Source organism: Ictidomys tridecemlineatus, chromosome 8 (assembly GCF_052094955.1).
Source record: "Ictidomys tridecemlineatus isolate mIctTri1 chromosome 8, mIctTri1.hap1, whole genome shotgun sequence".
NCBI lineage: Eukaryota > Metazoa > Chordata > Mammalia > Rodentia > Sciuridae > Ictidomys > Ictidomys tridecemlineatus.
The window spans coordinates 147,126,610-147,147,333 of record NC_135484.1 but is presented as its reverse complement, the minus strand read 5'-3'; the positions used below and the strand labels follow the sequence as shown (position 1 = coordinate 147,147,333).

At 56.3% G+C, this 20,724-nt stretch overlaps 1 protein-coding gene across 2 annotated transcripts in view; it reads right to left on the bottom strand.

Moving 5' to 3' along the window:
• Nucleotides 1–66: 66 nt before the first annotated feature.
• Jarid2 (jumonji and AT-rich interaction domain containing 2) overlaps nt 67–20,724 on the bottom strand; it is a 220,444-nt gene continuing 199,786 nt past the window's right edge. For both annotated transcript variants that reach the window (XM_078020561.1, XM_078020562.1), the window contains 11 exons: nt 18,476–18,978; nt 15,305–15,397; nt 12,751–12,869; nt 12,591–12,661; nt 11,880–11,994; nt 10,045–10,150; nt 9,064–9,246; nt 8,475–8,605; nt 7,420–7,603; nt 5,690–5,797; nt 67–1,982 (listed from right to left, as the gene is read on the bottom strand). In XM_078020561.1, coding sequence (XP_077876687.1) covers nt 1,800–1,982; nt 5,690–5,797; nt 7,420–7,603; nt 8,475–8,605; nt 9,064–9,246; nt 10,045–10,150; nt 11,880–11,994; nt 12,591–12,661; nt 12,751–12,869; nt 15,305–15,397; nt 18,476–18,978 — 1,796 coding nt within the window. In that variant the 3' untranslated portion in view covers nt 67–1,799. The remainder of the gene's footprint in view (nt 1,983–5,689; nt 5,798–7,419; nt 7,604–8,474; nt 8,606–9,063; nt 9,247–10,044; nt 10,151–11,879; nt 11,995–12,590; nt 12,662–12,750; nt 12,870–15,304; nt 15,398–18,475; nt 18,979–20,724) is intronic.

The following is a 20,724-nucleotide window of genomic DNA, read 5'->3' as shown; positions in this document are numbered from 1 at the left end:
AGCCTTTGCCCATTGACCAGAAGAGAGGGAGCCCATTCCATTCACTCATCTTCCACAAGACAAATGTCCAAAAAACTTTGTTTTTATTATTAAACCTTGTAGTACAAACCTGAAAAGTAAACAAACTGGCAATAAACCACATGAAGTCTTCCCTCAAGGGAGGGGTGCAGAGCAGCGCTAATAAATTAAATGTCAAACTGTAAGCCATAGGCAGAAGTTTACTGTCAAAAAGAGGGAAAAGTACACAGCAAGGCCATAAAAACCGGACAACCACATTGGAAAACACTTGACTGTTTATGTAACTGTTAAATATTCCAAAACAGTTCAGTCTTCTGCAACAACAACCAACAAAGTGGATCCTAGGACGCTCCTGGCAGTCGCCACTGGCAAGCTCAGTGCAATATGGGCAGCTACGGGACTGATGGATCCAATTATGAAACAAAGAACAGCTTGTGAAAACAGTTTCCCTTTTTATTCCACACATACTGTACACACAACCGGAGAAGGGCAACAGCTACTCCATTATTATTTTTTTGTTGTTGTTCAGTGATGTAAGCAGCACTTATAAATGTTACAAGAAAAACCCTGTAAGCATCCAATCCAACCGATGAAGAAACTGAAATGTAAGGCTTTTCTTCATCTTGTCTTCTCACCCCTCCCCGCCCCCCAAGAAAAGGCTCAAGTATTTAAAACAATTTACAGGCATATGTACAAAAGGGATGGGATTTTTTTTCTTTTTTTTTTCCTTTTTGTTACAACATGGACAGAAAAAATAGACAAGATGAGCGCAAATGCATTTTCACATTCAAAAAGAACTGCAGACCTAGTGGCTCTAAATGTGTTCATAAATTTAAAAAAAAGATTAATGCTGACTTGTGAAGGTGTGACAAGAAGCAGCGAGATGAAGATGGAATGTCAGATTGCACGTCGATGGCACAGAAGCACCTGCGGCTCCCGTCGCTTTTCCTTTTTTTCCTTAAGGATGCTATTGAAGGGTTTTTTGATAAAGTAGCCAACAGCACCAAAAAATAACAGAAAGGATTTCCTAATGAAATCAGGCACAGGTCTCCCTCAGTGACCCTCCAAGGCAGGCAGTCTTTGTCTTCGTCCTCTCTTCCTCACACGGATGCATAGTGATGTGCTGGTAACGAAAACCTAATCGCTCGACCTCCACATTTCGCCTCTGGTTAGGAAACAACGTCCGCCTCCAGCTGCCATAACCGCCCAACGGAACAAAACGGGGCTCTCCGGTTTACAAAGTACAAACTCATCTTGCACATGACAGAAGAAAAGACAGCCAAAGTAAAGCCATTTCTTTTCAAGTTTTTTTGTGTGTGTGTGTTTGTGTGTGTATTTGTGTCCTATCCCTTTTCCAATCTAAAAAAACCTGCTCACATGACTGATGGTTTTAAAATTTGTTCTCCAAACTTCACCCTCTTCAAAAATGGGTTAAAAAGCCTTTTTTCCCCCAACATTAAAAAAAAAAAAAAAAAAATCAAAACAAACAAGAAGGGCTTTTTTCAGCCACAGGGGCAATACAAATTAATACAGCCCCCTCAAGGGTTTTTAAAACAGTGAATATACGGCAGTTTCCAAAATCTGACTGCAGTGTCTAGGTATTCTAAGTACAAAAAAAAGTTCAACAGTTTAATGCTAAAACAAAATTAGTTCTCTAAAACCAGAAGAAAATCTTCTTTAGAGCTAGTGCAAAGACAGCTTGTATCCTACAGCAAGTACTCCAAACTAGAATATAATAATTACAAAAAAATATATATAAATTGACCATGGTGTTGGCATCTTCATGACGAGCTCGAAGCACTTTTGGATGAACCGGAGGACGCCAGCCGAGAAGGCGGCACGTCCACGGTCGCTCTCTTGCGGGGGCCTCTTTTTGGTGTGGGTTTACTGAGACAGTTCTCGATGGTGCCGTTTTTACCGGATACTTTGCCACAGATCTGATTGACCAGACTGATGATCTGCTCCTGCGGGGGTAGAAAGCAAGACAGTTAATGTATCAGGCAAGGGCCCCAAGGTCCACTCGGGTTGAGCTGGGAGAACAGCAGCTCATCACCAAACCACATCAGCACAGGTTTCTGAGTGTGGGGAAGCTCAGGGCCCCACAGGATTTTGAGGCGCAGTGGGCCTGAGAAGGAGTGGACAACATGCAGGAGACATGGCCCCAGGAGGCCTTCCTTACCAGGCTGGACCCACCTGGCTGCACCCCTAATAAATGTCTTGGGAGAACAGCATAAAATAGGCTAAAAGAACAAGTCCCATAACTGCATACAGCAAGTATATAATTATTTCCTAAGAATGGTGTTCAGATCTGTGTTCACACAACCATCTGCAAATTGATTCACCATGCAGACGGCACTGCTGGCCACGGGGCTGACCTTTTCCTGATGCCATCAGGTGGAGGAGTCATGTCATCCTACCCAGCTGTCCCCCAACTCTGATTACCAGGTCACTACGCCCCCCGAAGCAGAACTTAGGATTTGTGGCCAAGTTCTGCAGCGTTGCTCTGACACTGCAAGTTATTTAACTTGGTCTCACAAATAAATGCAGCGACTACTGTTTACATATACATGTCTCCACTGTTAACTGCTGTAGGGGACACAGCAGACACCAGCGTCCTTGTACTCCCCCAAGAAACAGACTGACCATGGGCACGACTAACCCTGTAACCATCTCATTTAAAAAACACAGGAAGGAGGCACAAATGTACATTTCTCAACATCTCTCAGGGCAGCGCTGGCCTACAACCATGTGGTCCCAGGTAGGGGAGGAGGCCAGCCTGGTACAAAGGGCCCACAGCCAGCCACGAGGGCTGCTCTCTGGAGACCCCTAAGCAAGGGCCAGCCCACGTGTTTGTACACACAGCTGCCATGGCCATGTACAAAGTCCTAGGTGGACAGCAGCTTTCTGCTGAGCAGTTCCTTCATTTGAAGCTTGGAAACAGCCCAAGTGCCCTCCACCAGGCTGGAAGTCCAGGCACACAGTGGCCAGAGGACCAGGAAGCTCAGCACTAACCCCAAAGAGCTGCCCAGTTCTTGAGGTGTGAGAACCAGGCGCTGCAGGACTCTTGAAAGGGTGCAAGGGCTGAGAGCTGCTGTACCTCGCAGGGAATAGAAGGGGAGACCCTCCGCAGTCAGTGGCTTCAACAGGAACGACTTATCGGTAGGGTACACAGGGATCAAAGATGAACTTCTGGTCCTTCAAACTAGAGATGCCCCAATTAAAACACCTCAACTTCAAAAACCAGTGTGAGAGGTTTTCCAAATTCCATCCACTGGCTACCCCTGGGCTTGTCACATGGGCCTCTCCTCCCTTGGCAAGGGCAGGGGCAAAGCCCTGACTGCCACCCCTGCATGCGTTTTGCAGGTGTTGGCTACGACAAGGGCTGGTGGAGCAGAGTTTTTACTCATCTCCATGCGAGCTGCCAGGCGCAGTCCTCCTCAGAGACCAGGGTTTATTTTTAACCACTTTTGACATGTGCTGTCACTGTGAAGCAGTCACAGCCTTCACTAAACATGCAAACAGACCTAAGCCTGGCTCTCCAATCAATCTTAGGATTCAGCCAAATGCTCAGAAGTCTGACCTGCAACTGAGCCTGGCCAGAGGACTCAGTCCAGAACAGGCATGAGCAACCCCTTCCACGGGGCTGGTGATGGAGTAGAAGCGGGGGTGTGCTGCATAGTAACATCAGGGGTGCAGCAGGAAAGGGTGCCAGGGGGCAAGTGTACCGCCATGGGCACCATCCACTGGAAGGCAGTGCCTGGAGGAGGGAGGGCAAGGGACACACTCCATACTCCAGAGGGAACTGCTGGCAGAGCTGACCCAACATCACTGGGCTGGCCACCACCATGAGAAGGCAGCAGGGACATGAAGGACTGTGAAGACCACCAGCAAGCCCAGGAAGGACTTGAGAAAGGTCACAGCTCGTATGACTGGGAGCTTCAGGAAAGAGGACGCGCTGTGTGAACAACAGAAATGAGGGAGAGAACCAAGTGCAGACCTCCGGGACGCTCTACTGGCCCTCGGGCGCAGAACCAGCCCCGCTGAGGCCTGGTGGAGAGCCCAGGAGACAAAGGCTCCCAGGTCGGCAGGGACTACCCCAGGGAAGGCAGAGGAGTCCCAGCAGGCACACGATGTCCTAGGAGCCAGGTCCCAGATCTGTTCGAGGCCTCCAGGGCAGTGTTACTGCCAGCTGTTGGAGCTAGTGGACAAGGACTCTTGGGCCTGCACACACCTGGCGCATGTCAACCCGCAGGGCTGCTGTAGAGATGGTGGGAGGGGCATTTCATGCAAACACCCTGAAACAGCCACCAGAGTCCCCAGTGCAGGCAATGGTGACCTCTAGGCACAGTTCACTCCTTGCCCCAGGAGCTAGATTAGCGCAAATGCCCACCAGGCAGCCTGGGAGCACATGTTCCCTTTGCTACTGTGTCACTGACATGGGCCATGGGCCTCAGAGGTAGATCCTGAAGAGTTGCGGAGGGACAGAAAGCCATTCATTTCTACGTCCCAGACACTCCAGCCAAGACAGTCTTAGAGGTGGCACTGTCACTCACGTTCAACCCACCCAGGAGGTGTGGGGGGAGAAGGCCCTGACCACCCTGCAAAAAGCACTGACTCTGGGCACCTGCGGCTGGGTTGCTCCTACAGGGCATGTCGCACACCACCAGGCAGCAGCTGTCCCCGTTTCTTCAGCAATGCGGCCAGACGATGTGGATCCACTGACACTGCACCGAACCCTCCTCCAGAAACCAAGGCCAGGAGTGCCACCAGGCGCTGCACACCTCTGAGACGGCCAGATCCCAACAGGAGCAGGATAGCTCCCTAGGTGTGGACAAAGAGCTTGCCAACGCCACTCCTGACCTCAGGGACAGTGCCATCCCCTGCAGATACTGCGGGATGTCCCACCCAGGAGGGTGGCTACTGGCATCTAGTGGGGAGCAGTCAGGAATACCAAACATCCCATGCATGGCACAGGCCATTTTGAAAGATCAGTAGTGCAGCTATAGAGCAGCCAGCCAGGTGACAAGGAGGACCCGGCTCGAGCTGAACTCTGCACTGCACAGTCCAGGAGTAGGCTGCGCAGGTTCAAGTCCTGGCGGGAAAGCTCCCTGTGCAGAAGGCACTTAGTGCTGCCTAAGACTGACTGCCCGGGGCTGGCACAGCCAAGGCTGGACAGCCCATAATGGACCATAATGGTGCTGCGACTGTCTTTGGGTTGTCACAGCAGAGGGACAGACGCACCACCAGGCCACTCCTGCACACTGCCCAGAGGGACTCCCACCCACCAGGTCAGAATGTGCTCAGGTCCCAAATCTACTAAGACAAGACAAGACTGGAATCCACCCAAAGGCTGCTAACAGGAGGAAGAAAAGCAGGACAGGCCAGGAGTGTGGAGGTGTACGGGTTTCCACAGCTCTGACCCCCGTTTCTCAGGCCAGACTGGGGTAGGGACACACGGAGCACAGCTGAAGCAGCCACCTCTTCAGCCGTGGGATGAGGGGGGCCATGTCCCAGCATGTGGGGCTCCAGTAGCCAGGACCCATCAAGGTGGCAGCACCTGCGCTCAGCTCTGGCTGGCTCTCCACAACACAGGGCAGGGGGGCCCTCAAGCTGTGAGAACAGCACAGAGAGCTCCTAGTGTCTGGGCCACCGCCTGCAAGGAGGGACTGACCTCATCATAGCGATACATCAGCTTCAGGCCGCGGCAGGACTTCTGTTTCTCCACGTGGCGCAGGGCACACTCCAGGCAGAACACCACGTTTTCGTTCTCTTGTACCACCTGGTGGGGAAGCAACAGAGCAGAGGGCTGGGGACTCCAGGGCAGGGCTGGGCACAGCCTGGGGGAGCCACCAGGAACTAGGAGCGGGTGCACACAGCAGGGCAGCCTGTCCTGCCACCTACTGACCAAACCAGGAGGATCAGGGACTTTCAAACATGGACATGGATTAAGAAACCCAAAAACCTGACAGCCTAGAACAGGGTCTCTATAAAGTGGATGAAGAAGCTGGACGTCAGGGAGCCCCTGACCCCCAGAGACCCCCCCACTGCAGTCCCCCGAGCGCCTGGTCAGCGGCCTAGCCGAGATGAGAGGAAGCACCCATGCTTGCGTTCAGAGGGCGTGTGCTCTTCCCTCCAGAGTCCCTGGAGCTAAGTGACAGGGGGGCGAGGGTTGGCGGAGGCGGTGGGACCCATCCGGGGGGGTTCTCGCAGGAAAGACGGTTTCAGAGTCACTCAGAAGCAGCTCAGTCAATGCAGCTGGGGGCACAAGTTTTCCTCTGCTCCCACTAGGGGACCCAGAGCTCCAACCAGACCCAGAAACCCTCCCTTTGGGGCTCATGGCCTCCACGACCCAGGCCTGTTCGAGGAGCAGCTGGGGAAAACCTGAAGCTTTTGGATCCAAGTGTTTTGCAGCCCAGAACAGGAAATAAGCCACCAGGGCCAGGAAATGACTTCCCCATGGCAGTGCCACCTCCAAAAGACACTGAGGGCTAAAGGACAGGAGTATGAAATATAGAAAACGAGCACACACCCCCGCCCTGGTGACCAAACCATGAAAATTATAAATGAAACCCCAACCTACTCCTGGGAGGTCACATAACATCATGCTCTGAGGACTGCCAGGTGACAGCTCTGAGAGCTGGTCTTGAACTTCCGGCCTCAGAACTGTGGTGGGAGCCGTGAGTCTACAAGGCAGCCTGAGCTGAGGGCCCCTCACCTCTCAAAATTTCTGAACCTTGCAAGTGTTCCAAAGAGCATCTGACTTGGCTAGGCCGGGCTGGGTGGCCCTGTCCTCTGCAGGCAGTGGACATGGTGGGGCAAGCAGAACGTGCACCTCAGCCCTGGCCTGCCACCCCAGCAGATATGGTGACTGTGTTAAGTGGGGGGGCGGCTGCTGCCAGCACGTGAGGTGCAAGGCACACACTTGGCAGAGCTGGTCTGTGCCAAGGAAGGGGCAGATCAGTCCGTGTAGCAGGGAGGCTAGGACAGGGCCATTAGGGGACTATGTGCCAGACTAGGGCCCCAGCTGGGCACATCCAGGGCAGAGCAGTGCTGAGGCCACTGTCCATTCCTCAGGGATTTCCAAGCCCAAATCTGGCTGAAATAGGGGGCGAGTTGGGGAGTAGCAGCAATACGTTCATTCTTAAGTCTGAAGCTGGGTCAGCAGGTGAGGACACTGTCCCCAACAGCACTGTGGAAATGGACCAGAAAGAGAAAGGAACTGGTCAAGGCCACACTCAGGAAAGGCTGTAGAGGGCCGTGGCAGCGCGTGGAGCCCGAGCTTCCCAGGGAGAAATGACAACTCATCCAGACTGACGCAGAGCTCCCTGGAGCCAAGAGAGGTCACATGGTGAACCAAGCTGAACCCGAGGACAGAGATGGCAGGAGACCCGGGCTGCTCACCATGGACAGGTAGCACAGGTGCTGGCAGACCTGACACCTCCTCTCCGACGTCTCCAGCTGCAGCCACTTTCGAGGCTTTTTCTTCCCGTCTGCCACCGCGCTGCCGCCATCGTGACTGCCATAGCGTGCGGAGGAGTGGAGGCCAGCCTCAAAGAGCTGCCTGCGCTGCCGCAGCTCCGTGTCCCTGACCAGACAACAAGGGGCAGTCAGCAGCAGCAGCCAGGTCCTGCTTGTCATCAGAGGGGACACCCCCACCAGGCCCACATGTGCAGTCAGGAGTCCCGCAAACCTGCCCAAACCCCAGCCTTTCTCTTTAGCCAAAAGACCAGAAGAAGTTAACCTGGGGTTCAGACATGGCACACAGCGAAGCCTGCCATCCAGTTACAGAGGGCTCTTGCTACACGCTGAGCAGGCCAGACATGTGTCAGGCAAGCTACCCGCCATCAGTAGCCAAGAGTTGACCACCCAAGTGAAATCTACGTGCTGCCCACCAGCAATGTGGGGACCCCCCACCCCTCCGTGCAGAGGGAGGGAGTGTGGGGCTAGAGGGCAGGAGAAGGGGTTAGCAGAAGACAGGCAGAGCCATCACACTGCCCTGGCCTGCCACGGCATTCAGCAGAGCTCTGGCAGCCATGGCGGGATGCAGTCTGGGCTGGGGCAGGGTGGCCAGCACTCCCCATGTGCTCCGGGTGCTAGTGCTCACCAGTTGCCCAGGAAGCCACACACATGACACAGGCAGTTTGGCAAGAAGTGAGAGGTGGGCAGGTTGTTCACCATACCACTCAAACTATAGCGTGCAGATCCAGGCCCTGACACCCATGGCAAAGAGGTGCCAGGACTGAGGGTCCAGAGCCTAGCATGCATTCATTCCTCCAAGGAGGATCAACCCCTTGGGCCATGCACTTTGCATCAACTGTCAGGAGACTGGCAACCAACATCATGCACGAAGACAAAAGGGGACATTGTAGCAAACAGGCTGCTCCCCAACATCTCTGCCCATTTGGCCCTGCGGCCACTCAGGCCTCAGCGTGGGGTCTTGGTCAGATCTATGGTACCTGAGCTCATCCAGAAGGGCCGAGATGGTACTGAGAGTCGGACCGTTCTCCTTTTTCGCTTCCGCTTGTGCAATCTGGTAGAGCAACTTCTCCATGGAGAACGGCTTGGCTATATGGCGACGCTTCATTTCCTGGAAGAGAAGAGCAGCTGCTCAGGTTCCTGGGGAGGCAGAGGCCACCTCAGTTTCCAAACTGCTAACCGCACTGGAGCTAAATCTATTGAAACTTGAGAAGTTTTCCTTACCTGGAGAAGGGCACCAGAAAGAAGTCCCAGCACCTCGCTGCCAGCCCCGAGGCTGGGAAAACACCAGCACTAGCAGGGACTGTCAACACACTCAATTTAAGTGTGCTCCCTAGGCATACCTCTGTGGTCCCCCAGTACCAGAGGGGTCAGCCAGTGACAGACAGGGAAACTCTTTATGATACAAAGCCCAACAACCATCTCCCAGAAAACCCTTCCAGGGTTTATTCCTTAAAGACTCCAGAGACCCGCTCCGTCCACACTCATCTGCAGGGAGAGCGCCTATGGAGGACGTATCCCCGGGGCACCGCAACAGCAGCGGGACTGGGCAGTGGGGGACCTGCTTACCTTGGCCGTCTCAAAGCCCATACTTGTCCACTGGGTGGTAGCAAAGTGCACGGTTTCTGAGACGCTGTAGCCACAGCACACCTTGGACACGAAGGACCCCGGGAAGCAGACGACGAACTGGCCGCTCTGCTGTACCGTCCTGTGCACCTTGATGCCCTCCCTGCACAGCACCTCCGGGGAGATCTGGGGAGATGAGGCCAGGTGAGGCACAAGGCCTCTCCATCAGCAGCCTCCCAGCCCAACTGCCCACAGACCCGGGGTCCTCGCCCGTCTGCCCAGCAGGCCTGCTGAGAACACCTGGAGTGAGGACCTCAAGGCCAGCTCTCAAAGAGATCAGATCACTTTTCCCCTTAAAAAACACAGACAATTCTTTAAAAAGTCCTAAACGGTCAGAGGCTGAGGACGGACAGCAGGCTCCCACAGGCAGAGGCCACGAGCACAGAGCTGCCCGTCAGCCACAAACCCCTCCAGAGCCTTCCTGCCCACCGGCCAATGCAGGAGGCTGCTGCTCCCTCCTCCGATGGGTAGGACCAGCACAGACAGGAAGCCAGAGAAGCCCCTCAGCCAACGGGTCAGAACACAGCTCAGGACAACACGGGCTTGGGGGACTCAACAGCCCGAGGCCTTCTGAAAATCGAAGAACCACCCTTGCACTCATTTCTGTCCAGAGCCAGGCTTCTCCAAATAACAGCTGTGGGATGGCAGGAGAACCAGAGTGCCAACCCAAGCCTCTCAAATCAACCCCCCCACCACCCAAGGACACTCCAACCTGTAGGCAAATGAACACGTCAGAAAGAGGCTCCGAGGCCGCGGAGCCTGGGACCTGGCGCCCATGCCCCAGATGCAAAGCCTTAAGGTTGGCTTTCGTGCCAGAGGAAGGCAAGCAGCAAGGAGGACGGGGCAGCTTCATAAACAGCTCCAGGGTCCCCTAGTCTATCTGCCCAGGAGTCGGGGCCCTGCTGGGGAGGTGGCGGGGCGTACCATGACGTTGCTTTCCAGCATCTGCAGCCCGGGGGTGCCGTTGGCCTGCAGCAGGGTGTGCACCACGTCCTCCAGCTTGTTCTCCTCCTCAGCAGGAATGCAATACCTGGGCGGGAGAGACGGGCAGAAGCGGGGCTTGACCTGTGTGCGCTGGCCACCCTGGGGGCGGGCCCAGCAGAAGCAGGACTCAACTGCCAGCAACTGGCCCTCTCACGGCCAGCCTCCCGAGCACACCCTGGGCAACAGGGCTGCTTCCGCCCAGCACACAGCCAAACCGCAGCCACACCCGGGGGTGCAGCTCATCTTTTATGAAGATCTGAGCCACACTGTGAGCCAAAAGCCTCCAAAGCAAAACCAGATGTTCCAAACCCCTACAAATCAGAACCAGGCACTCCTGCACATCCACAGGCCTCTCCGAGCACAGAGAAGCAGCCGGCTCCTGCCCGGGCCGCTGCCAGCACCTGATGCCCTTGTGGAGGAGCCACCACAGGTTTAGGACCTGAAGCTCCAACAGCAGCACTGGGATCCCCGGGTGCCCACCCAGGAGGGACAGGGGCAGCCAGCAAGGAAAGGGTAGGGCAATGGGCAAAAGGGCATCATCAGAGGGGACAGGGTTTGGCAAGACCAAAGGCTGCCAGTGACGTCATCGACCACTAGCGAGAGCAGGGACGAGGATAGTGGAGGACACCGCGGGCCACTTCCAACAGCTCCCTTGTCCCTTGTCCTTGCTGTTCCTCACATCCACCTCCCACCAGCAGGCCTCTTGGGCGCCGGGGCCCCACTTGGCCTTGAGGCCAAATCCAGGTTTCAGTTGCCGAGTTAAAAGTGACGGCTACATTTATGCATTTTCTAAACGTTTATACTACTTCAAAGCCAGCATATTCTGTTACTGGCTTTTGATTTAGATATGGGGCACTTAGCACAAATCACACGTTGGGGGACTAAAACAAAACACCCCCAGAATTCCCAATCGCACCCCAGCCTCCCTCCATCAAGGTGAGTCCAGGGAGGAGACTCCAGAGCCCACACAACCTCGCGATCGCCACCTCCGACTCAACCCGCCCACGCAGCCCCTCAGCTTTCAGAGCAAAGTCAGCTCTGCCCCGTCACAGTGTGAGCCACAGAGGCCCAGCGGCCACGAGAACCCGCAGGGGACAGCGTCCTGCAGCCATCCACCACCCAGGCCTCAAGACCACATCCACCCCGCTCTGCTACCGGACACTGATGATCCCCAACCGGTTCCCCCAGGTCCCAGTCCCACCAGCAGGATCAAAGCCACAACAGTCGACAGCGACCCATGCCAGCCAGCTCCGGGAAGACCACACTAGTTATAGGGTTTGGTTTTACTTCACTAAGAACACCCCATTAGAAATGAATGTGATGCCTGCAGTATACGGGGCAAGGCAGCTAAGCGAGTGCCGTCTTCTATGATGTCTCCATAAACAAACCCAAGAGCCAGCCATGACTGGGACTGGCCACAGCTGAGCCAGGGTCCAGGGGCCAACGGAACACCACATGCCCACCCTGCATGGCTCAACTGGTGCGGGACACAACCCAGAGGGCTGCCCGGGGATGGTCTGCTGTCCTCGCAGTCCCTGTGCTCAGGGAGAGCCCCGCTCCGAACAGACCTGGAGACGGCCACTCCTGAGCAGCCCCACAGAGAAGGTACTGAGGGGAAGTCGGTGCAGCCCTGCTGTTGGTCAAGTTTCTGTGATGCTACTCCTTGTCACCACGGGGAAATGACGCAGACACAACAGGCAGATGACAAGAGGCGACAGTGGCCACTACATGCGAAATGCGAGGAGGAGGAGGAGGCCCACCCGCCCGCTACTCACCAAATGCAGTCAGCACCAGTGTGTAAGTAGTCAATGTAGGGAAGGTGGTTTTGGTCTCGAGACCAGCATGAGGTAGAAAAGACCATGCCAATGTTAAGCCAGGGAATAGTCACTCCTAGAAGAGAGGGACAGCACTGTGAAACACTCGAGGAAACCCCAAACAAGAACTGGCTTCAAACCCTGAGGACTCCACACGAAGGTATCATTTGCTCTTTGTTGCTTTGAATCCAAGAATAAGGACAATGTTCCTAACAGTAAAGAACACCTTTGGGGTAGGATTGAGACTACAAGGATGACCATAGTCAACGAACCACCAGTTTGGGGCTGCAGCGTCCATCCCGAGATGGAGGTGCCAACCGCAAGCCCACGCGGCCCGAGCTCAGGAAGGCCGCAGCCCAGGAAGAGGGTGTGGGCTCCCGAAGTCGGCACCTGGGCTTCCCACTCCGGGCCTCGACAGCACTCAGCTTCCACCCGCCACTCCCAGCCCAGAGGACACAGCCTGCTAGAGCCTGAAGGACCTTCGAGTGCACTTTCCCAGGCGCAGAGTGGCCCTGGGCTTCGCGTGCTGCCCAAGTCTGCGTCCACCTCCTCTTCGCCAGCTGCAATCTCACTCCTCCCTCTTCTGAGAGTCGGTTTTGGTGGATACACCCCACCCTGTAAGGCGCCCGGGGACTTCTCAAGAGTGGGGTTCAGGTGTGGCCTCAGGCTTACCAGGCACAGCACCGAGGTGACGCAGGATGGACCCTGTGTTATTGGGGAGGACGGTGAGGTTCCATCCGTGCCTACAGAAAAGAAGATGAAAAGTGTCACAGACAGGGCCAGGAGGGTGGTGTCTGGTCCCCGGAATGTGGACAAAGGACGCCACTGCTACCTTGAAAAGGGTTCTGATTTCCCCACTGGGAATCCGCTGCCGTGAGTGTTGGTGTCCACCTTGCCGCAGTGCACAGCCACGTGGCAGTCCTTCTCTTCCACTAGCCTCCAGTACTCTTGCTACAGGAAAGAGGAAAGAGCCAGTCAGCACCTTCGAGGGGCCAGAGTCCTGGAGCAGCTCCACACAGGACACTACTTGCCACGGAGGAGCCCGACAAACAGACGCCACGTCCCCAGGCCCGGCAGAGTGCCCCCTACAGGAGGCCGAGCAGAAGGTGCCAGCCGATCACCCTGCTGACTGAAGCAGGGCCTCGGGGACAGGTACCCTGGCACACGGGCTAGAGGGAAGAGCCAGGCATATTCGTGCCACGGAACATCACCTGCCTCGAGAGAAACACTGACCCACGCCCCCGAGGTCATGCTCCCCGAATAAGCCAGTCACAAAATCCATCCCCTCGTAGGAGGTCATCCCTGACAAGGGGAATGGCTGCCAGCAGCAAGGGGAGAGCGGGCACTGCACTCGAGGGCTCAGTCTTGGCCTTGGGGGGGAGGGGGGCACGATGGGCACTGGGGAGGGACGGGCAGCATCCTGCGTGGACGTGAGGACTCGGCACCAAGCTCACACATGTTAGAGCAGCTGTGGTGTCACACGCTAAAAGCCAGCTTGAGGAGGACGAAGCCCGCCACACGCCTGCTCAGATGGAGCTCAGCAGCCCAAGAATCAGCACCTTCCATGATGTGGGGCCAGCACCCTGCAGGCAGCACCCAGCTGCGAGCACCCAGGCCTCGGTGGGAGCCAGCTCGAGCAGAGCTGGGGGCTGGGTGTGCACAGGACCCACACGTGGAGATCAACATGGCAGAAGGTGGGCCAGGAGCGTCTCTGATCAGCCTCCTCCTCCTCCTCCCCTCGGAGGCCCTTCTCGTCTGCTCTTTAGCATCCCAGAAGCTAAGCAGCTTCGTCCCCATCTCCAGACCCCACAGGCAGGAGCCTCGCTTAACTAGCCATCACATCCCAGATGCAGCTCCCAGGAGGAGGAGGAGGACAGCGTGACTCCCTCAAAGAGCCACCAGCTGGAGGGTCCATGTCCACAAACCACGAAGGGGATCACCACCAAGGACTGGAGAAGCCCCGCACCCCGCCACCCAGGAGCTGAGACAGAGACACACAAGATGTGGACATGCACAAAGATCTGGGAGAGAGGACGGTCGTTCCACATAAGCAGTGGCCGCCTCAGCTGCTGGCTGTGGGAAGGAGAAGGGCCTGGCGTTTTTGTTAAGACACAAGGCACAAGAAGCTGGCCAGCCTCAGGCTGAAATCTCAACTTCAGCAAATCTTTGCTGTGTTTAAAGATTTATGTAACCGCTGCAGCCAAACCCAGGCTCATCTTTGAATACCAAAGATAAAGTGGGCACACACAATGGCGAGAGTCACCTGCAGCTTGAGGACCCTCCTGCTGGGCCGCAGGGAGAGTAGCCAAGACCTCTCTCCAGCTCACATGCTTAGCTCCCAAAGCCACGCTCGCCTCCTGACACTGCTACCAAGGAACAGCTCTGAGGGCCTCAAGGGTGAGAACCAGGACCAGGGAGACCCAGAGCGGCAGCAGGGGTCAGCAGCCAATGGCCAAGAGCTGGAAAGGACTGAAAGCTGACAAAAGTAAACAGGGTCCCCAAGTGAGGGCAGCAGGCTTGAGCTGCCACATACTGTCCAGGGAGAGCAGTGGCAGCTCCACGTCCAGGACCCCAGGTCACCAGGTGCCAGAGTACACCCACCTGCATTTTATTTATTTATTTATTCTTGAGACCCAAGGTACAGAACCTAGGCCTTTTCAGTTTTTAAGACAAGGTCTCACTAAGTTGTGGGGTCTGGCCTTGAAGTTGACATTCTCCTGTCTCAGCCTCCCAAGAGGCTGTACCTGGGATTTTACCTTAAAGAGGTGGCAACCATCATTAAAGACACAGGAAGCCTGTCTCACACACACCAGGTGCGGCTGCAGTCCTCAGACCTGCCTGCTCCGCAGCTGTGGATGCCCCAACCAAGTGATAAGAGTAGGGTTGGCTTCCCTTTCCACATCAACTACGTTAGCAGCTGGAGTTCACAGGGACTCCAACTGTGCCTGGTCAAGGCAGGTAAACAGACCCCAGTTCTGCCCCATAGCACTGCACACAAAACCTCCCCTAATTGGTCTGGACACAGAAGTGCTGTCTTTCCAACCCTGTAGTAACTCGAGGAGAGCTGGCAGAAGCCAAGGGTGGCCATCTGCCAACTCCATCACAGAGGAAGCCAGAGGGGCGAGCAGTACAGCCCAGCTCCAAGGAAATCCGACAGGGGCGAGGCAGCTGTGGGAGGGGCCTGCTGGACAGGGGCGAGGGAGGCTCAGATCCCTGCCCCAAAGCTGGACGACTCGCCACGTCTGAATCGGGGCGCGGTCAGGAGAGGCCTGCCCACCTCGGTCTCACGACACCCTTTCTGGTGTCCGGGTGCATTTCGATCAACTCCGTGCAATGCTGGGCGGCCCTGTGTACACTCTGCCCAACACTGCGGGGGTGCCACTCACCTCGATCTCGGCTGGCGCAGGCTCCTTGCTGAAACACATGTTCATGATATTTCTTGCTGTTCTATAAAAAGTTGTTAGAGAAACAGATCTTCCCTGAAATGAAAGGAAACACCAGAGAGAAGCTTAAAACACAAAGCCAAGCTCACCACCAATCAGGCCACATGCCAGTCACAGCCTCGGCCTGTGTCTCCCCTGCAGCCCTGGGCCACTGTGTCCCGAGTTAATGGCCAGCAGAAATGACGGTTTAAAAAAAATCCTCAGACCAGGCACTGAGTCCCCAGTGTCAAGAGATGGAGAAGGCGACCCCTCCACTGACCACCGTGAGCAGCAGCCGGGCCAGTTTCCACCAGAAACAGGTGCCAGCCCCAGAAGGCAGGAGCAGCAGCACTCTGACGACAGCACAAGGGACTTCCTAAAGCACCTCACACTCTGGACAGAAACCCTCAGGGGCCCCATGTGAGGGGAGGACCAGTTAAGCTCACGGGCCTAATGCAGACACCAGCAGCAATGACCAGGCATCCCCCTGGAGAATGGGATGTCCACACCACTCTGGCCACAGAAGCCACGTGCTGCCCTCTGGCAGAGGGCCCAATGGCCACACCCTCTTTGGCCCCACTCCCTGAAAAACTCAAGTCACTTCAATAAAACGGCCACCGTGGAAACCTAGGAACGCGGCCTTTGCTCCTGCCTTGACCAGTGCCACCAGAGCCTTCTAAGACCCTGCCTTTCCGGGTTTTGACAGGCACGTTGATCACTCAGTCACAGAAATAAACATCCAGCACCTACTGTGTCCCAGGAAGAGCGGGGCACTACAGGCGGCTCCACGAGGGAGGGGGCAGGGGCTCCTGGGAGCTGGTCAGGAAGCTTCCCCTTTGGGGTGACACGCCAGATCTCCTCCAAAGTAAGAGCAAGGCAGCTGCCCTTGGGCACCATCAAGGTGGTGGGGGGAAGGTTCTGGAATTTGGTTTTTCTGTCCTGCTGTTTGCAGGAAAGTCACCTCCCTGCAGAATGGAAATGTACCTACGAGACCCGATTTTGCACTAAGTGACTGGACTAAAGTGAATGGAGGTGATGGGGACATAGGAGTGGGGTGTGCTGGCTAGTCACCACCCTGCATGGTCAGAGGCACGTATCCCTTGACCAGCTTCATTAATTTTTGCAATTAAATCTAAAGACATCTTTGACAAAACATGTTTTTTTAGAACAACAAAAACCCCTTCTTGGATCCAACATTTTTTTGTGGAGGTGCTAGGGATTGACGCAGGGGCCCTTGATACATCCCTTCCCTTATTTATTTTATCGTGAAACAAAATCTCACTAAGTTGCTGGGGCTGGCCTCAAAATCGCCATCCTCCTGCCTCAGCCTCCCGAGTAACTGGGATACAGGCATGCGCTATGGTGCCTGGGAACTGAACACTCTTGCTGCACTGGTCTTTTGAAATAAACAGCAGCCAACAGGGGAAAGAGGACGATTATTCAGAATCCCAGGATTTGGCGAGTGGCTTTAAAGGAGAATGGCTTCTCGAGGATTCGGGAAACACCCTAAATAAATTAGGCGGTCTCCAGGAGCAGCTTCTCCCGTCCAGGAACACACTTCACAGCTCAGATGAAGGCGGGAGCAGGCTGCAGGTGGCAGCTCCCCAGGCCCCATGCCTGTGACTCCAAGAGGCAGCAGAAGATGTTGGGATGGAGAGTTAAACCAAAGAGACAAAACCCTCTGCAGTTCGTCACAAAATCTTGTAGGCACAGGCACCTCTTCCTATAGGCCAGAAGCAAATGCAAAGCCCAGAGAAGAGGCGGGGGGCTTGGCCCAGGGAAGGAGGACCACAGACCTGGGCTCCAGCGAGGAGCTCCATGTATCTCCACAGTCCATGGGGAAACCCTGGAGCAAGGACAGCCGGAGCCTGCAGTGAGCCAGGCAGGGTAAGGACTACCCATCCCCCACGCAGCAGAAACCCACCAGCCCCAGCACCCCACCAAGATACCACAGAGGGAAGGGCAGCGGGCCGAGACCTCGTCCAAAAGCACTCCCTCCCGCGAATCCCCAACCAGCACACAGGGCCAGGCTGGGCCAGGCCTCAACTTGGAGATCACACCTGGCTCTGCCAGCTGGCCCTGAGGTGCCCTGCGGCTCCTGGAGGCTGAGGAGGGAGGCAGGTGGGCTGCCAAGAGGAGGTCATCACCTCCATTTGCTTCTTAGAGGAAGGATCGGCTTCTCTGGGAAAGGTCTGCCCTGCCCGGCCCTTCCACGCAGTTCCTACGAGACCTCTGCGAAGGGCAGAGACCCGGCAATGCTGGGATGGGGCAGCGAGGCAGCAGGCTGTGGGAAACAGAAGGGAGGAGGCAGAAGAGAGGGCCAGGGGTCCTTCAGTGAGGACGCTCACGGGCCCCTGGTGGAGAAGGGAGTGCAGAGACAACACGCACACCATCACTGCGTCCTGGCACGGCACACACACACCTTCATGAAAGAAATGCAGAAGGTCCAGAGAGGTAAAGGTCACACACAGCACTCGCAAGGGGCAGAGCCAGAGCTGGCTGCTGCTGGCCAGATGTCCAAGACTCGCATCATTGACCATCAGACACCAGCCTCCCTGGACAAACCACAGGCTCTCTCTTCATTACAAATGCACCTTCTGAACCCCACAGCACTGGCCAGGGGCTGCATGTGCCTGCCCTCCCTCCGGAACACGAGTTGGAGTGTAATTCCCACTGCAACGGTGTCAGGCGGTGGGACAACTAGGGCGAGTCTCTGCCCTTCGCCAAATTAGGATGCTGCAAACCCACCCTCCTCAGATTGCTGGCACCCTGGGCCACGACCTCCCAGCCTCCAGAAAAACACCCACTCACCCGTCACTCGCTCTGGGACGTTGGTTTTTTCTTTTTCTGTGTGTGTGGTGGCGCTGGGGACTTAACCCCTGAACCACATCCCCAGCCCTTTTTAAATTTTATTCTGAGATAGAGTCTCGCTAAGTTGCCCAGGCTGGCCTAAAACTTGTGGTCCCCTGCCTCGGCTTGCCACCTCGGAGGTGTTCAAAGACTAAGGGTGTCCCTGCATACAGCCAGCGCCCCGCCGCCCTCCTGGCTCGCCCGGGTAGGCCCACCCCCACATCCTGCTCCACGTGCTTGTGGAACCTGGTGCCCACCAGTGCAGGCCGCAGGCAGGGGACCTACCTTGTAGATGCACTTGTGGAAGTCGCTGAGGACGCCCTTGTCCTCCTCCTCCTCCTTGGCCGCCTCCCTTTCCTGAGCGAAGAGGCGCCGCCGGCCCGTCTTGAGCGGGGCCTGGCCCACCTCCTTGAGCTTGCTGCGGAAGCCGTTCCTGGGCGCCACGCCGTGGATGAGGCCGTTCTTGGGCTCGAAGCGGGGCAGCGGGTGGAACTTGTGGTGGTCGTTCTCCGTGTGGCCCTCCAGTGGCCCCTTGCGCTTCTCCAGGATCTCCTTCTCCATGAGCACCTCCTTCTCCAGCCTCCGGTGCTCCTCGGGGGACAGGGAGTCGTAGGAGAGCAGGTACTGGCAGTAGGCCTCCTGCAGCTTGGCCAGCCGGTCCTGGGCAGTCCTGGGGATGCGCAGCATGTCTGCGAGTTTGTTCCATTTTTTGAGGTCAGTCACTTGCTGCATGCCGCCCATCTCGTTAATCAGCCGGAAAAAGCAGGCCAGGTCGAGCTCGCAGCCTCCTGGGGCGGTGAGGGGGGAAGACGGAACAGTGGTGAGGAGGAGGAGGAGGAGGAGGACAGGACAAGGCCTGCTGCATCATCTGGCCGTTCCTGAAGGCCGACTGTGTGCTGGGGCTCTGCCAGGCTCCTGGGAGTGCACTGAGAGAGAAGGGAGCCTGTCCAGAGGCAGCTCCCAGCCCAGCCCAGCACCCCCAAAGCCAGAGGAAAGGGGCACCCCGAGGGGGAGGTGGGGACGCAACAGGAGGACAGTACTGAACAGGAAGAAGGGAAGGAGCGGGTTGGCCAGGCAAGTAAGTGGGGAGGAACATTCTAGAGCTCACATCCCAGGCGTGGCATGAACCAGCAGCAGAGCCCTAGTGAGGGTGGGCAGGGCTTCCTGGTGGCACCCAGGTCCAGAACAGCTCAGACAGGGGACTCACATACACACCAAGTCCTGACTCCCCTGCTGACACCCAGCCCCTCACTACAAGGTGATTTGGTTTTAATCTCACTGGATTTTCCACGTTGAAAATGAGCACGTGCTTAGGAAAACAGTCCGGACAGAGCAGCTGCTCATCTCAGGAAGACATGGGGGTGTTTTCAGTGCTGCTCTTGACTGAAGCAAAGCTGTACAAGTGCACAGAGCTCAGATATCAGGGAACACTCTCCATGACTCCACTCAATGGGAGCAGCCACTCCAGGCCAAAGGGGGAGCTTCCAAATGACCCACAACCAGGTGCTGGGTGAGCAGAGCACTCCTCGATCTTCGGAAGGTGGGGGTGCATCCACATGAAAGACAAAGGAAAGCCCAGCAGCACAGGCTGGAGCAGACCAGGGACCAGCTCACCACGCAAAGTGGAGCCTGGACCACTTTGCTTAGAGGGAACATGAAAACCAGTCCCTGGGGAGGGAATTCCCCCCACTTGGTGGGATGGGAGTGGGTTGTGCAGTGCAGAGGTTGGGGAAGGGCACACACCATCAGAGAAAATCGCCCCAGATTTGGACAGCAGGACCTGTGCTCTAAGGTTCCATGGCCCACTGAAGGTCTCACGAGGCTCAAGTCCCATGTGTGACTCAAGGCTGGTCTCTGTCTCAAAACCAGAGCACTTCTCCCAAAGACCGGCCACATACTGCCTTCTGCTATGCAGGTGGACGAGGAAACAAGTCCTGACTCGGTCCCCGTGGCTCAGCACACATGCAAGGGGAAGGAAGTCTCCCCGTCCAGGCGTTTCTGCAGGCAGATTATAACCCAGCAGCAACACGAGGGTACGCGATACTTGCAGGAGCCCTTTGCAGAACCCATGCCTTCAGTCACAGGCTGCCTGCTCTCCTGAGCCAAGGCTCCAGGGGGGCTGGGGTGCCCTGGGACCTGCAAAGGCATCGGGTCTCAGCTGCTGCTGGACATCGAGGCTTGCACCTTGGGCCAGAGGCCTCCAAGGTCGCAGGCCAGGTCGGTGCTCCTCTGACAAAGTGTTTCACACTGGGGGGTGACAGCCAAGAGCAGGAACGCACACCACAGCCACGCCCCTGCCTGGCTTCTGGTACCAGTGGAGTCGCAAAAATGCTGAGCAAAAGGGCTCTGGCAGCCTCGGCAGCACCCCGTCACAGCCCCACACAGAGGCAGGCCACCCACAGGGAGAGCACTCGACGCTCCCCTCCGGGCCTTCAGCTTGGGTCTGGGCAGCCCAAGCTCAGTCCCCAGGCCGAGCAGCTTCTAGGAGATGAGGCCTGGGGGAGGCCCGGGACCCCGCCCCTTCACGTGCACCT